This window comes from Rhodnius prolixus, unplaced genomic scaffold (assembly GCF_049639745.1).
Source record: "Rhodnius prolixus isolate KJV_2025 unplaced genomic scaffold, Rpr scaffold_8, whole genome shotgun sequence".
Classification (NCBI taxonomy): Eukaryota; Metazoa; Arthropoda; class Insecta; order Hemiptera; family Reduviidae; genus Rhodnius; species Rhodnius prolixus.
Window position 1 is genome coordinate 7,101,115 of NW_027411593.1, and position 17,759 is coordinate 7,118,873.

General features: G+C 35.8%; 1 protein-coding gene across 1 annotated transcript in view; it reads right to left on the reverse strand.

The window, feature by feature from the left end:
• The window catches only part of LOC141450781 (protein pangolin, isoforms A/H/I/S-like), a 242,029-nt gene that overhangs the window by 179,546 nt on the left and 44,724 nt on the right, over nucleotides 1-17,759 (reverse strand). Inside the window, exon 3 of the mRNA XM_074121588.1 lies at nucleotides 3,400-3,503. Within this exon, the coding sequence (XP_073977689.1) occupies nucleotides 3,400-3,503 (104 nt within the window). The remainder of the gene's footprint in view (nucleotides 1-3,399; nucleotides 3,504-17,759) is intronic.

Below are 17,759 nucleotides of genomic sequence, written 5' to 3' on the forward strand. Positions count from 1 at the left end.
TCCGGGGGACTGGGTTGAACGTCCTATGTTTGGTTAGTTCTCTCCACAGGGACCTGCAGGTAGAGACTAACCGAGATAGAAGTTAAAGGAGACAGAGAGTGTATATATATTGCTTGTGTGTGTGTACGTGTGTCTAGAGTTGTTGATGTGTTAGTGTCTGTGTTATAATGCGACGTTGCCAGTACAGGCCCCCCAATGTTGCCGGCCTTAAAATTCCCCTCCAGCCCCCTTCTACTTCTACTACTATATAGGCTCTCCGGGCCTCTGCCTGACAGACTCCTTAGCCTAGTAATGAATCAGTGTTTGTTACCCCACCACTTGTCCCCATCTAACCGTCTCCTTCTTACACGCATTTCTTCCCTCACTCCTACACTCTCATCTATAATACGTACATACGCACAACTTCACGCCTAACATATTATTTACAGCCTCGATACGAGTAATTATTTATAACAGTTGTTCTTTAAAACCAACCAGTACTAAACTATTGGGGGCCCTTATTTGACTTTCTTCCTTTTTGGGGAGGGTGGCCCGGTGAGGAGGGAGCCGGCAGACGAGCAGAGATTGAAGGAGTGATTTAGATAATATAGAATGGTTCTATGAATAATCTTAACCAATAATAATTTGTTCCAAAATCCAAAACCGAATAAGAAATCAATAAGGATTTAGTTACACTTTTCTTAAAAATTTCCTCAAGACAGAAATTAATACAAGAATTGTGGAAACGAATAATCCAAAAAAAAAGCTATGAATGCACAGGAGGTGTTCTTTTGCTCTTCTACATAGCTCTACCATATCCAAACACACCGGGAATCTAAATTCAAGCTGGAACTGTGGTTAGATCCGCATTGCTACTTATGAACGGGAAAATCTCTCGTGTTCCGGTTTACTTTTCTTTTTGTTCCTTCTCCAACAAATTGACATATGAGTAAATTAATCAATTTGATATCAGTGAAAAAGTCGGTTACGCAAAATCCCAGTTTTCCGCATTTACGCCCCTCTGTTCGGGTTAGGGTTTTATGAAAAAAAAAAAACATCCATATGATCTTGAGCTCAATAAATGCGCAACTTTTTCTGAAATTATGTGACTCCTTGATTCATTAATCATTGAAAAAATACAGTTGACCATTTTAACAAATATCATCGAGAATGAATTTTTTAGCTTTTTTAAAAATCTTTTTTTTTAATTTACCACTGCAACAGTAGTTTCAACAAGCAAATATGGCGAAAGAAAAAGAAATAAAAGAAAATCATGAGTGGAGAAGCCATCTTCTCTTAAATCTCCTTAAAGGATTACCTGGTAATGTGGAGGAAGATAGGTGTTCTATGAGCTGCTGTAGAGAGGAATGAAATTTGAGAAAACTAGTTTTAGCAAGATCTGTAATGAAAGGGATTTTGTGAGATCATTATGGATGGTGAGGTTAGATACATCGTAGAACGGAGCGTTAAGAAGTTTTCGAAGTATTTTTTGGACTGTAATGCCTAGAGGCGTAGTGAGTTGGAACGCTTAGTCGATCCCCATATGACCAAATAGGTCGCAGGATTCGGATTTAGGGGACATCACTCAACTTCTCACCAGGTGCTTCGCGTTGTAGACACTATTGCTACCTCCCTCGAGCGAAAGCAGTATTGACAGAGTGTTTTTAGATATTAAAGTAAACATTTCAGGGTTTACAAGAAACGTTTTGAGGCTCTGGGTTAAGAAGATTTACAGGAAATTTAATTCTCTTTCGTTTGGAATAAGCAGATTTGTTGTAGGATAAAGGATAGAAAAGTTACGGTCGTTTTTATGGTGGAAAAACGCGAATATCGACGAAAAAGTTAAAAATGCAAATATCTTGGACACTATTGAGAATTGAGCCATAGTGAATAGAATATTTTTTGTTGCATTTGAACGGCTGAATCACCACCCGAAGTTTCGACCTTTCCACCGTCTACACGCTACGTTTTTTCTAACTGTATAATTTTGGTAAGAATTAAATATTACTCAAAGAAAATTCTTTAGTTAGAATCTATGAAAGTAGGGGTAAGGCAAAGTCGTAGGAGTATGCGCGACGGATTTCTCCCTTTTTTTAAAAGGGATATTCCCAGTGAAAAGCCAAAATGGAAAAGACTTCTCTTACTAGTGAGTAGAGTAAGAGATAATAAAAATACGGGGCAGAGATAGGGGAATGGAAAGGACATAATATGGGAAAAGGAGGAATCAATTCAAGAAGGATAGACGACAGAGGAAGGGCACAGCTGGTAAAAGGATTAGAAATCTTTTTCCTTCACCGCCGCTCCCCCCGAACAAGCTTGCGAACATCCTTTTAGCAAAAGCAGTTGACTTCAGCAATTTGTTGATGTGATGATAGCAATGAATTGTGAATTTTCGCTCTAAGCAATCTCTCTGACAAAGCATCTCTTTCAGCTTCCAATTCTACACAATCTTGGTTTTATTTACAGCTTCTTTTTCTTTTTTTTTAATTAATAGTTTCAAATTTAAGATACTGAAAACCGGAAATGTGGTGCAGAAACCGGAAATTTTAAGAAATTATTTAATTTTCACTAATATTTCTCCCCGGAGTTGATTCTAGTACATGCAGTGGAATGGAAGATTAAAGAAGAAGTCTAAACACAATCCTCCCCAAAACTATTTCAAGAATCAATTCTCCTAGAAGAATGATTCCAATAAAATGCAAGCGTAACCGGATTATCAAAAACTTGGCAAGATCCACAATACTTCCGTTACTAAGCAGTAAGAGAACAAATATACTAGTATGAATCCCAATTTATGGATTTGAGTCTTTCTATTATGTTAGAAGTACGAGAGGTTTTAGGTTTACCAGAGAAGCGTACGTGTTACGGATGTAGTTAAGTTTGAACAGACTTACAGGAAGGAGGTGTTGATCTTTCTAGCCTATACAGAGACCAACAACTCGCTAACAACACTCAATCTTAAGGCGATAAATATAGTAGGAAACTCTCTTTAGGTAGAACAGTTCTACCAACTGCCTGCCTTAACAAAAAAAAGAATACAACCTCCGTAGCAACCTTTCTACTAAACCGTCCCTGATCTATTATCAAAAAACCAGCCATATTTTAAAAACTAATTCTCACCCTTCGTAAACTTTTATAACATACTTATTTTTAAGCCGTTAACCATCCATTTACAATTCCATTTGCTGTAGTAAATTACAGTTCTAACAAAGAACTACCAACTTCCAATTACTTCAGAATATATTAAAGAACTTACTTGTTATTGATTACAACAAAGAATAACGGCAATAAATTAATCGTTCAATTAAAGGGTAGCGTAAAATAAAAATTAAAAATGAACATAGACAGACAAACAAAAAATTATAACAGTTACAACTATTAATAACATAAAATCTGAAAAAAAATTAATATAAAACTCACCATAGAGACGGGGATGGCGGGCGGTGTTCCATTGTGATAGGGATACGGGGAGACCAAATATCCCATATTGAATGCTGAACTATGCGGCGTAGGATCGGATTTTCCTGAAACATTAGAAAACCAAAAAGAAAATATTAAAATCTGTATATATACAGCGTGTTCAGCATAAGACTACTGTAACTTCAGGAGGCGTTTCTGGGCATCATTTGCAACAAAAAATTCCATATAAACTATGGCTCGATTCGGCTCCGTTTTATAGATATTTTTAATTTTATGTTTTTTTAAGGTGTACTACTTTTTAGCAAACAGTTGCCTATATTTCTCAAAATATTAAAGCTATAGCAATTTTAATAAGCTCGTTAGAAAGAAGATTAAATTTTCTTTTAAATAAGCTAAGTTATATTTCAAAAATAATAATATCAAGTATTTTATTTTGTGGCCCAAACATAGGAAATTGCAAGTTTCTAATTTTTTCCAAAAACTTTGACTTCATTTTTCTCAAAAACTTTTTATATGAAAAAACCGTGCACTATTCATGAAAAACATCTACATACGATCACCTTTCGAAAGGTATACAATGCATTGGGGTTATGTTAAAAATTGATGCAGAAATCTGTGATTAATTGCAAAAAAGTAGGCCTCAAAACAGCTTCGGCATTATGAAAGGAATTCACCTACCGTAAGAATATCAATTGATTAGAATCATCAAATCCAGTACGAGTTTTTGCAAACGTGTAATTTAATAATTAATTTATTTAAGAACTGTATTCAAAAATATAAAATTTACATTATAAATAATAAAATAAAATAAAAAGAAGAAAAACGAATATGATGTTAAATGAGTGTTAGGTACCAATTTGGAAAGAAAGGATTTCGTTTAATGAGTTTGGATCTGCGGGTTATTCTTTAGTTAATTAAAGAAATATGTCAAATAATGTGAATAAATCACAGATTTTCTTGAACTACTCAATAAACTTTTGGAATTAACAGGTTGTGAAGAGCTAAATTTTTTATAAAAACCCACTTTTTTTTTTTAGAGACAGACAGGAAATGGTCGCTTTTCTATAACATGCCATTTTCGTGAAATGTAGTGTATCCTATTTTTTTTTTTTTTTTTAGAGGAAAAGGAAAATGACTAGTTAACATTTTCGAAGAAAATTCAACAATCGGAAATAAACTAATAAGAATTTTTGATTTTCCAAAACTTTTAACTTACATAAAGGCAATAAATTAAACTTATACGGATGATTTCATTTCTAAAGTGATAGCTACCCGTAGAGAGGAAATGGAATAGCCACACTCTTTTTTTCAGGGAGCTTGGCGTCTTCCCTGCGGGATATTCCAGCCTAACACGAACAAAAATAAAAATAAAAAATACCCGCAAATACAGAGTACCAGCAGAGATTATTGTTGCTGTGTGCAATTATTTGGGATTAGCGAACCCACAGACAAACTCTAGCTCATCCTTAACACACTAACCCATACTTATTTATATACTTCACTACATATACTTCAGGGAGCCATAACTGATCTTTTTTTTCTTTTCTTTTAGGTAGCAATGGATTTGGCTTTTAAATACCCTTTAAAGTCAAACATCTACGATTTTAGAAACTGTATAATGTTTATAGCAGTCGAATATATTTTGAAATTCAGAGTATGGACCATATTGACAACTTAGAACCCGGAAATAAACAAACCCTAGTCAATAATAATATCTGAAGATTATCTTTAGCAAATAAAAAAGAAGTTTAACACGAGAAAAATGACCATGTAAGTCAAAACTTGATAAACAAGAAGATGAAGACTGATGTTGGCTTTGTAGTAGTCAGTAATCGCGCCTATTTTTTCAGACGGAGCTTAACGTCCAACTACCTGTCGTGGACGGAGGCGACTAGCAAACATACTTTACTGTAAATTCCTTTTATTAACCATTAAATAAAATGCAAGGCCTAAGACCGGGGAATCGAACCCACTAAACCAACAATACATCTAAGCATTGCGGGTCTCGCCTTTAACCGCTCGGCTACCGTGGCGCCCTTGATGTTAGCTTTGTATTTGCTATAAATTCTATTAATGGAAGACTTTATGAACGGGGAAAATTTGAATTTAAAAATAAGAAAATGAAAATAAGGTTAGAAATTATAATTTCAGTGATAAAGGCATCAAAATGAATGTAAAGAGGAACAGGAAGAATTTGATCAAGTCTAAGCGGTATACAATTAATATATTAGACAATTAAGTAGATAGGGAACTACATTGGACTAAGTTCATTAATAAGAAATGAGTTGAGAAGGTGGTAAAAAGCGTTCAACAACAATTATGTGGTCTTCTCATTTCGTTGCACCACACAATACACCTGAGAGACTAGAGTGGAGAAGGGGGGCCTGTTGCCCCTCCATCTACGGAAACTTCCCCTCCTGTTAGGCATGATTATAAACATAGGAGCTTAAATGCCTTATGACTAGTCCCTAACTAAGTGTGAGTATACAACTATCTCTTTCTATCCTTCGTGCACACATACACAGACGCACACTTTGCTGACCACCACCACCTTCTCCTATTTCAGCTCGGCAATTTCCGGACAGTCGCGTGAATTTAATAACACATCACCAGCGGCCAAGGGGGAAGTATTAATTGAATACTGCTTTACACCCATAAAGCATTCGGGCTCTCTCATTCTATCAGGCTAGCCCAAGTATTTACCACCTTTTATATACATTAGAACCTGACTAACGAGAAATTAAACCAGTTAAAAATTTCTACATATATCTCTCATTTCTTCTGCTTAACTATATCTTTTTTTTATATATATATTACTTTTATGAACCACCTGTTTGTTTTTTTATGTACAGTAAACATCAACACTCTTTTTTTTACAAGATCATAAATTAGTGATGAATTCATCCGTCCATATGAATTAATACATCTATCCAAATTGTATCGATGTTAAACCCGGAAACTAACAAAGGAGAATGCAATACTAAATACGATCAAGTAACGACAAAATCAAAATTCCATTTAAACAAAAATCTCAAATCAAAAGATAATGTGCTAAAAGTATTCTTCAGTAATCATTGAATAAAGGAACCATTAATTTTTCCCTAAATTTGGTGAAAGATGTTACAATTTTCAATCACAAGTGATTAAAAAGTAATGCTTGAAAAAAATGTTTGTCACTTCGGCGGTAAATATACTGAAATTGGAACGATATGTGCTTAATTAGTAAGTTTCGATTTTTTTTTTTGCCTTCGATTATCCAAACAAAATAATGGGTTATCACAAATTTATTGTTAAATTCAATATAATAATTACAATTTTTTTTTTGTTTGGCGTTTATTTTTGCTCCAATCAGCGCGTTGGCGCTATAAGTAACAGTGATAACAGAAACAATGACTAACAGAGGTATACGAGTGGAGAAGTTACCCATTGGTAACACTCCAAACATTAGACTGTTAGTCCACTCTCTTCACTTGAGAGGAGATCACGAGGTCACCACTGTCTTTTAAGACGTCTTGTCCGGGTTATGAGGAAGAGTTCTAGAAGAAAGATTTTTGAGCTAGAGGATTTATATGAGATTGCAGGTTGAAGTGGAGTTTTCTGTATCGTGTTTTCAGCGACTTGTGTGACAAAAGGAATGTTAAGGTCAGTGTGTGTAGTCCAGGTTGGGAGACATAAAAAGGAGCGTGTACAATAGTCCTTTTTATGTCTCCAACCTGATTAAACACAATTTAAAATTATTGAAACGATTGCATAAAAAAAAAATGAATATATGCTCGCAATGATTGTGCTACTGTAGCTTCGATTATAGTCATAAGAGCTGAAAATTTTGATAGGACGAAAAAATTGTTACGCCATCAACATAGAAATGGGGTTTTCTTGGAGTAGACTTTATGGTTTCAAGATATTTTAACAGAAAGTACACTGGTCTTTAACTTTTCAAGTAATTTAATTCCGTCCTAGTAATAGTTAAGGTGAACACTTGATAACTTAATTTTGTCATAACTTCCTTGGCAAGTAAGTCCAGTATAAGGGGGCGGCCGTAAGATGCTTATAAACGAACGGCCTGTACAAGAATTACTTCAGGAACAAACAAAGCAACAATATAATGTTCATGAAACCTAGTGGTAGACCAACGTACAGAACCAAACATAACTAAAATTCCATGAATTCTGTAAAAAAATTAAATTATAATCAGTTTGAAAAATAGAAAATTTTATCCTAGTATAACAGAATCTGTGATGAAATGTCACCAGATTTGGGAGGACAAAAGAGGGAAGGAGGCTCAGATTCTGTATACGGTGTTGGACAGTGTTGTCTGCAACGAGGATACCAATGAACTCAGATGTGGTACGTGTTTTAAGTTGATAAAAATAAAAATAAAGTTACTTCCGGCTTCCCTAAAACAAAACTTGAAAGAAAGGTCGACTCTTTAAGACGAATGCAGAAAAGTCAAGCAGAGATCAGTATACCTAATTAACTATTCCAAGATATCCAGAACAATCTTCCAAGAGTAGAGAAGACGCTGGAACATCGATGTTTTCTTGCAGAAGAAGACTGCCTTGAAGGTGACCAGCAACAACCACGAAGCGACGAAATACGATTGTTAACAGGAAACAATAGAGACAAAACTCAGAGAACATCTACCGCGAGGTGTATTTTCGTTCAAAAATTTGTATTTATTTTAAGTAGATCACTTTTATTTAATGCACGTATTCCCAATCCAGTAGCGATGCTAAAAAATATCCATGCACTGCTATCATCTCTTCAGCTATCACTTCTTCATTTGCTCAGATCATATTCCAGCCTCTAATTTATTTAGATCCGATAAAGATGGAAATCTGAAAGTGCCAAATCTTGTAAATGGATAAGAAAACAATTCGTAGTTCAAATTCCTCAAGTTTAACCCTTATCAAAATGGCTCCAGACTCAGTGTCCCTGATAAAGATTTTCTTTTTCAATTTTGGGTCCTCCTTCAAGATAAGAATGACCACCGATTAAACCCTACAATCTCACTGTTGAAAATGAATACAAAGAAATAGGTAAAATCTCCCCATAAGCAGCTAAAGCTTGAAGAATTAATAGACCATCAAAGACAAAAGAGTAAATAAGAAAATTCTTGAAGACTTGACATTGAAGAGAATGAAGCTGGACAAGCGAAAGAAAAGAAGAGGTTCTCCGGTAACAATGCTGTCGTCCCTCTCCATCTTCTACCATCTAAAGAAGGAGTGTAAAGAGTATATATAGAGGCATCTGACTACATGGGACGCAGTTAATATAGAAGGCCATCTTTAGAAACCATCATACATAACTCATGTCCATAATTATGATGTCGTAGACCATAAGTTGTGACATAAACTAGAAGATTTTCAGAATTACTAAAATAATATCATTCTCCCCAGTGTTATAGAAAAAAAGGAAGATATGTCAGCTTGGAGGGATTCTTTATATATATATATCTATATATAAAATTGTTCTTCCATCTGAAATCCCAATCATTAAACCAGCTGTTTGCACATAGCATTCTACATTTAATACTTCTCTTTCGTACTATATTTTATACTTTCTCTTATGATATTGGTAGCCCTGTGATTTATACTTTCTCTTAGGGTGTTTGGTAGTACTGTAATTTATACTTTCTCTTACGATATTGGTAGTACTGAAATTTATACTTTCTTTTAGAGAATTTGGTAGTACTGTAATTTGTACTTTCTCTTACAATATTCGTTGTACTGTAATTTATATTTTCTCTTGGGGATTGATAGTACTGTAATTTATATTTTCTCTTACTATACTCGTCCTACAATTGCAGGAAGCTCAATCATTATAAGTCGTTTTAGTTCAACAAGAGATGTGTGAGATGTCTTTTTTTTTTTTTTTTATTTATCCTTTTAATGAAATTTACACCTGTACCTACAGGATACAATAAGAAAATGCGATAAGTGTATATGAATAGCGTGGCAGACGTGAATGACGGTCATCCAGTGATGGCCGCCATTAGACCTCCCAGTTGGTCACGGGGCCAACGGCGCTTCAGCCGTCTTCGAGGATTGGAGGGTAGCGTAGTTGAAGACAAGTTTGCAGCTAAAGGGTTGGGGGATGAAATGAGAGTTCTCGGAGATGAGTGGAATTTGGAGATCTGTATGTATTGTGTGGTTGCTAACTATGCGGCGAAGTATTTTGGATTGGAGTGTTTGCAGTCTATTGTTTGATTTTTTTTTTAGCTGTCCGTAAAGTTCGAGTCCCGTAAGTCCATATTGGTATGAGAAGAGCTGTATAGAGTCGTCGTTTGTTCTGTAGTGAGAGTTTCGAGCGTTTGTCGAGTAGTCTGGCTAGAAGTTTGTATCGTTTGTTTAGTTCGATACGTTTAAGTCTCGTATGGGGGTTCCAGGTAAGTCTCTTGTCTAGGTACATTCCAAGGTACCGTCATTTAAAAGTCAAAATCACCTATCCGGAAGTAGAACTGAAAATTCGTCTCCATTTCCTTTAAAGACTCTTTGCACACACACGGAAATTCTACAAAATGGACGTACTACTTTTTATCAAACGCTTTAATTCACTTTATTTGCTCGTTATCTTATTCGCAGTGACTTTCGTGTGTACGAACAGCTCAAAGAAGCGGTTGGTGGTTAGAGCTGGCAATCTTTAAGAGCATGAGCGAATGAAGTTCTCTTTTAAAGTGGCCATACAATAATGAAACGGTAGTAAGACCAAGGGTACCAACCCACGAAACTATTTCACCTTTCACCCAGCACTTGATGGCTCAGTGCCAGACGGAAACATGAAGTGAAGAGGGAATCTCTGCAACAAACTAACTGGTCTACCCCTAATGATGGATGAAAGTCTGAATCCGGTCAGAATCCGAATAAACAGGCGTACCACAACAGAGACGTAAAAAAAAAAGCAGTGAAATTACCCAGCTTTGAGTACCTAATCACATTTTCAATAGTTAGAACAATGTTCATAATTACATAATCAGATTCATCGGTATGGATTCTGCGAATACCAAAGCATCATGAGACAATGACCAAGAATGAATTTTAATAGAGAACATGATAAAAAAAATACAACCGCAACTATTTTTGTACCGAAAAAAAGAGCAAACAAAATACATTTTATTAGCCGAGAGAGACTATAAATTAAAGTAACTTGTACTAAACTCCTTCTAATCTATTCTGCCATGACCTTTTAGTAAACAGTTTTATAACCGGCACCAGATTAGCCATCAGATGTAATAATTTCCAGCTTATCTTTCCATCTTACAGAAGCTTCTTTCCGAATACATAAAAATTTTTACCTAAAAATATTTTATTTTCCATTTCGATATTAATTTAGATGAATTCCAAAGCCTCCAAAAAAAATGTCTCATTAATTTATTGAATTTTAATTTTTTTTTTTGTTTTTTTTTAAATCGTTAAATAAGATCACCTGTCTCTGTTATTACTGGTGGCAGGAAATGTGACTGATTAGGACTTCTTTAAGAAGATGGGTCGGAACCCTTCGCGAATGGTCAAGTTAAACTTTTCCCAAGAAGTGTAGAGTATATCAACCGTAGAGATACGAGGGTCGTTTGAAAAGTCCGTGCAAAGTCAGAGAGATAGCACCACTGGCGTGTATCGAGGTTATGTTTAGTTAGTAGCATCTCTTGGAAGAACACACACCAAGTTTCAGCTAGATCGGTCTATTTCTTTGTGTTTGGCATTCGTTTGAATCGAGGAAGTCGAGTGATTTTCAAAAAATGGACGAAAAAGAATTTCGTGTATTGATTAAACACTACTTTATGAAAGGCAAAACGCCTCAGGAGACTAAAGAGAAGCTTGATAAACATTATGGTGACTCTGCACCTTCGATTAGAACAGTTTATAAGTGGTTTCAAAATTTTCGGAGTGGCCATATGGGCACAAGTGACACTGAACGTTCTGGACGCCCTGTTGAGGTTACTACTCCAGAAATCATTGATAAAATCCATGATATGGTGATGGATGACAGAAGAGTGAAGGTGCGTGAGATTGCCAGTGCTGTGGGCATCTCGAATGAACGGGTACATAATATTTTGCATCAACATTTGGACATGACAAAGCTATCCGCAAGATGGGTGCCGCGATTGCTCACGCTTGACCAAAAAACGAAATCGTGTGAAGTGTTGCAAGGACGGTTTGCCGCTGTTCCAGAAGAATCCGCAGGACTTTAAAGCATCGTTTCGTCACTGTGGATGAAACATGGATACATCACTACACTCCTGAGACCAAAGAACAATCTAAACAATGGGTTACCAAGGGGGGAATCTCTGCGCCAAAAAAGGCGAAGACCGTTCCTTCGGCCGGAAAGATTATGGCGACTGACTTTTGGGATTCGCAAGGAATAATCCTCATCGACTATCTGGAAAAGGGTAAAACTATTACAGGTGCATATTATTCATCGTTATTGGACCGTTTGAAAACCGAGCTGCAAGAAAAACGCCCACGATTGGCCCACAAAAAAGTCCTTTTCCATTACGACAACGCACCAGCTCACACCTCAGCAGTTGTGGTCGCAAAATTAATGGAAATAGGGTTCCAACTCATTTCACATCCCCCCTATTCTCCAGACTTGGCTCCCTCGGACTACTACTTGTTCCCCAATATGAAGAAATGGCTGGCGGGAAAAAGATTTTATTCAAACGAGGAGGTGATTGCAGAAACGAATGGCTATTTTTCAGACTTGGACAAATCATATTATTCGAAAGGGATCAACAAACTAGAGCAGCGTTGGGCGAAGTGTATAAGCCTAAAAGGAGACTATGTTGAAAAATAAAAAAGGTTTACCCCCAAAAATTAAGTAGTTTTTATTTTTGCACGGACTTTTCAAACGACCCTCGTATTTCGTTCAGCTACTAATGCTAAGTAGTTTTTTAGGAGAGGGAATCATTTAAAGTAATCTTTCTTCTTTCCTGGCATTATCAGCCCATGAAGGGGCTCTAGCCTGCACAAATTTCCATTTCAGGTTTCGAAACGTATTAAGGTTGTCTTAGGGTTGTCGGCTTTAAGCCCAACCTACCAAAAACAATGGAGAATTTTTGGATTTAATGGCCGAAACTATTTGCATGAGAAGGTAGGTGGGTGTGCTTGTTTCCCTGTAATGCAGTGTAGTGTACAGTGCATGGAACGCAGTGCTAGAGCACCCGTGGGGATTGCAATACCCGGGAAGCTGTAAGCAAAGAAGCGACCCTCAAATCATATTTGATGGAAGTACAAAATTGTAAAAAATTGTTTGCAACAGATTTGTGATGCGCCAGATTTGTTTAAAATGCAGCCTTGTTTGCATTACCAGATTCTTATCATCAATTCGATATTCTGCATTCTTTGCCTTTCTGGAGATCATTTAAATATTTAACCCATCTTTTTTTTTCAGTTAAATAAAGGATCATAAAGTTAAATATGTACACAAAACATAAGCAAAAACTATAAACCAGAGCAAAGTTTCTGTTTTTGTGTGCTTTTATTAGGTACGACATCCAACTATGATCAGATATGATCTGGAGACAAGTAAGATCACCGTCTGCAACAAATCTACATCCAAATGCCTTTATTAGGGTTACTCCTCAGGATAGCAGTTAGATGATGAGGATTCAACAGAGAGAGAGAGAGAGAGAGAGTGAGTAAGAGATTGAATAAGGATGGAAAACCAGCCTGGGTAATTGGCCGTGATCCAGAGGCTCACAAATACATACCAAATATAATATGTATATATATATAAACACAACTACACGGGCATTTACATTCAACTAGACGACGACAATAAATTATACTAAAGCTTTAAAGAGGGACTCTTCGTGGTTTGATTAGACACGGTAATTAATTGCAAGTTTAAAAACGAGTTATACGTCGAACGTATTGTAGCAGTAGTGGTAGTAGGCTGTAGTAATGGGCCTAGCATTGTAATTATACACACGTACACAATAATACATTGTATATATACACACATTTCCAAGTTTGGGACAGGAAGAGACCGTCGTCAGTATAACGCTATAAATTCTCACATATTGTGTGTTTTCGCCATTTCCTCTACTACCAATCTTCTACAAGTGAAATTTAATTCAGATGGACGATCAGCTGACATGGAGATCTTAAAACTGAACCAAGAAATGGTAACTGGTTGATGGTGGCTTTTTTTCTTTCTCTCTCTTTCAACGAAAATAAGCACTTTGACCCTGGTTAAGATACCATTTCTCTATTGAAATCAATAGATGGAAACCACCTAAGGGATTTGGGAGGAAATCCCTTACTGAAAAACCTTGGCCAAGCTGGCTGTTGGGATAATTTGACTTTGCAAATAAGTCCCATGAAATTGGGACAGATGCGAGATCACTCTTGGAAAGACCAAAGATTTGCGAAAGGGTTGTAGGGCCAACAGAAGATAAATAAGAATTAGAATGTTTTTTTACGTTTTTTTGGGAAGAGTAAACTATTACTTTTCCAAAAAACCCTTTTTCCATTTCTAAACTTATCAAACAACCTAAATAGATATGAGAATACCAATACAAGTTGTATTAATTAACTTTAGACTCCCTTACATTAGGTTTCTCGCAATAAAGATGACATTCTACGGTGATTGAATAGCTTCACATTGAATACCAAATTAAACGACTAATAATAAGGTCGTGCAATCTATTCGCAGACATTCAATCACTCACCTATACTCCTCCAGACTACACGAAGAAAGGAGGAACCTTCTACTTAGTCTACCTTCATCGCTCAGGAATACTTATTATGTATCCCCAATTAACATATTGTATTAGCTCTTTCAAATTTAATTGCTACTCTTAAGTTGAAGCTTATTTTAGAAAAACTGATGTAAATAAATTCTTATAGAAATCAATAATTAAATTTTCAAGAAATATTATTTATGCTCCCTGCATAGAATTTGCAGAGTAATGTTAAAGAAACCGTTACGTCACTGCTCCCCTTCTAAACCCCCATTAAAATTATATTCTTTGTGGGGGGAAAAAAATATTTTTAAAGTTAATAGGCCTCAAATTAAGTTACGTATAAGTTCAGATGTAACATTTTCCGGCAATAGACTAGAAAATTAGTACTTAGTACAACAGTATTCAGTCGTAAGAATAAGAAACAAGGTAAATCTTAAAGCATAGTATATAGAGAAGTAATTAATATATGCATTAAAAATTTAGAAAAGAACATTTAAAAAAAAAAAATTCAGTAAAAAAACCACTTCCGGTCCAATTTTTATACGTATATTGTTAGTACTGACGTACCCACATAAATCAATTTGTAAAATCAGCTGTTTTGTACTCAAAACTCGTGTTTTTCTTTTGTTTTTTGTAGGGCAAACTCAACATTGGGGACGTACGATCACAATGCTTTCTTTTAAGAAGACAAAACTTTACGTAAAACACTCCAATTTTGCTTGGAACTTGGAATTTTTACTAAATACCTGAAGATGGTATTAACAATGAAAGTTAAAGAACGGTTAATGAAAGAAATGCGGCAAACAACAATTTTGCCGGGAAAAATCAAAGAGGAAATACGTTGATTTGTGGCAGTAATAAGTGAAAATACGGAGATGAAATACCTCTTTTAAGTTAAGATGAAGGTTGGTGTGAGGTGACGAGAGAATATTTAAACCGAGAAAGAAAGCAAGTGGTATCTGAGTTTGGTACATCATATCAGTGTTTACCACTTCTCATCTAATTCAATCATTCGTCAAGCCAGACTCTCTCATTAATCAAATCTTGGGGTACAGTTTGCTGATTCCAGAGTTCGCCATCTTCATTGCGGGAAAAACTCTTGCAATCAATCCCGGGCCCAGACAAGGAGAAGGTGCTCCTAACTGGTGTGGGGCGACTTAATAAGACACTTTTCTGTTCATGGGCAACGTGAATCTTCCTGGACAACCCCCAGGGAATTTAATCTTCCTTTGAGTTAACCCCCTCTTTATCAGAGCCATTCTTAGTAAAAAAAAAATCGATAATTTATTACTTTAAAAAATATTAAATAAATCCTTTCATAAATTTAGACGAAGGCCTAACAAAACCTTAGAAAAAATGAGCACGAATTGTAGGTGGGGGATAAATCTAAGAAACATGTATATGTAGTTAAGATGTGGGTCCCCATTCCAAAATAAAAGAGAGGTTTTGTGTGTTTTTCTAGTGTTGTTGTGAGTATGTGTTGGTTGGAGAGAGACACCTCCAAAAAAAAAAAAAGATTACAATGGTTCGTTTGGACACATTGTTAGGGCGGGGAATTCGTTAGTAAGAGAAAGATCAGTGGGTTTAGAGGAGAAAGACAGTTTCTGGCACTGGTGGGGAGAGTGTATTATAACATGCATGCAGCAGGAGAAAGAGCGCGAACTGAAGATGCTGAAGAAGAAATAGAAAAAGAAAAGAAGAGTAGCTCCTTGTTTGAAGCTAATCATATTCTGTTTGGCCATGTGTGCGTCTATAAACTGTGTAGTTCATCTGTCCAGTGTGTATAGATTATTAGATGCGAAGGATGGTCTGAGAAGCTCTTACTGCTGTTGTTTTGCTGTTAGTGTTAGTGTTGTTGTTACTGTTGTTAGTGTTGTTGTTGTGGTGGAATCCCCCGGCGTCATTTCCAAGGCCTTTCCTTATCTATAATCGAGTTGACGCTCATATTTTCGATACCTGTCCTACGGCCTGCTACACAGCCACCACCAGTCTCAAACCTGGTCTTCTTAACAAGAAACGACAGCTAAAACCCTCTCTGCCCCCTCCTACACCCCGACTTAAAATCTAACTTGGCTAAATTTAGCTATATACATGATGGTTATAATAAAGCTTGTTTAAAAGAGAATTTAGTTACGCTCGTTTATTTATTTATTTATTTACATAATCTGTTTCTATCTTATTAGTCATGTATTTTAGAATTTTTAGACAATTATTATAATTTATATATATATATATACGTATATATTTCACAATGTTTTTTGAATTTATAATTAATGACTTTATTGATGGTCATATCTCTCTTTATTTAATGCACATTTTTCATTATTACCCATCTTATGTGATGGATACAGGAAACACAATTAAATAAAAATTGTACGCGAACAAATGAAACACTTCCTCTTTGAGCCATTAACGTAATTACAATTTCTTAACAGCACAGTATGCAGAATTAAAATCAGACAATGACCGTGTATGCACGTCGAACGCAGGGCAAATCAACCAAAGAAGTTTACAATAATCGTAATAGTCACTGTGTAAGCGACATTTTCTGCAATCTCTCTGGGGGGCTTGAGATTATCAGAGCATTCTGTGCTCATTCAAAAATCTTGCACCGCTTCACGTATGCATTGCCTCTAGTTAACTAGGGACGCAAAGAGCTTTTACAAGAGCAAGAAAAGAGCTATGAATTCTGTGTAAAATGAAATCTTGCTCTGAGACTGAGGTTTGAACCTCTATCTAAGGTAAAAGCGAGCATTGCACAAGGGTTGAGAGCTTCTATTTGTGAGCGTAATTCTCCAATCTCTAAAGCGGAGACCAAACATGTACCAACCACTTATCATTTGGCTGACTCCCACCACCTCCCTCCGTATAAAATACTTGGCAGTTCTATTGGTTAAGATAAAGGAAACATCCCACCAAATAGTATTCTTATTGTATTTTATTAAAATTTCGAGTTTTTATATATTAGTCGAACGCACCGTAATAGAGATTAGGTTTGACTTGTACACACGTCAAACGCGCTTAAATGGTTAATATGGACCAAAAAACTTTAATCTTCTACATCAAATGGGGGCATTTTTTTTTTATACCAGTTGTTTGATACTTTTCTTTCAAGGGCAATCAAGTGATCACGAAATTCTCTTACTAATATTTCCCAAAATTTCTTAATCTCCAAATTTTAATGTTAGGATAGATATTATACCAAAAGGAACACTACTTCTGGCAGAAGTAGCACACATTTCCTTTCATTTCCATCGCGTTCATAGCGTTGAAAGTGTAGAAAAAGATCTACCCGTAGTATTTACCTGTAGTAAATCAAGTGCTAGCCTGTATAGTTGTACTCAACACCGGAAGAATAACTAGTTCTGGTCAAACTGGCTCACACTTCTTTTTATTTCCATCATTCATTGCGTTGAACGTGAATAAAAAAGATCTATCCTTAGTTATATTAATTTCTTAACAATTTAGAAGGAATCAAAACCATCACTTCCACACTCTTAGAAGTACGATATCCTTAATCGAATTATTTAGGGAAAATTTTTTGTCCAGTAAACGTTGTAGGTTTTATGTGTTTGTTACCATTAAACAAAGATTATGTTAAATAAATATTGCAGGGGCGCGTTTGCGGGAAATGCTCAAAATATATAGAGAAATTTGGTACACTTCCGGTCAGTTA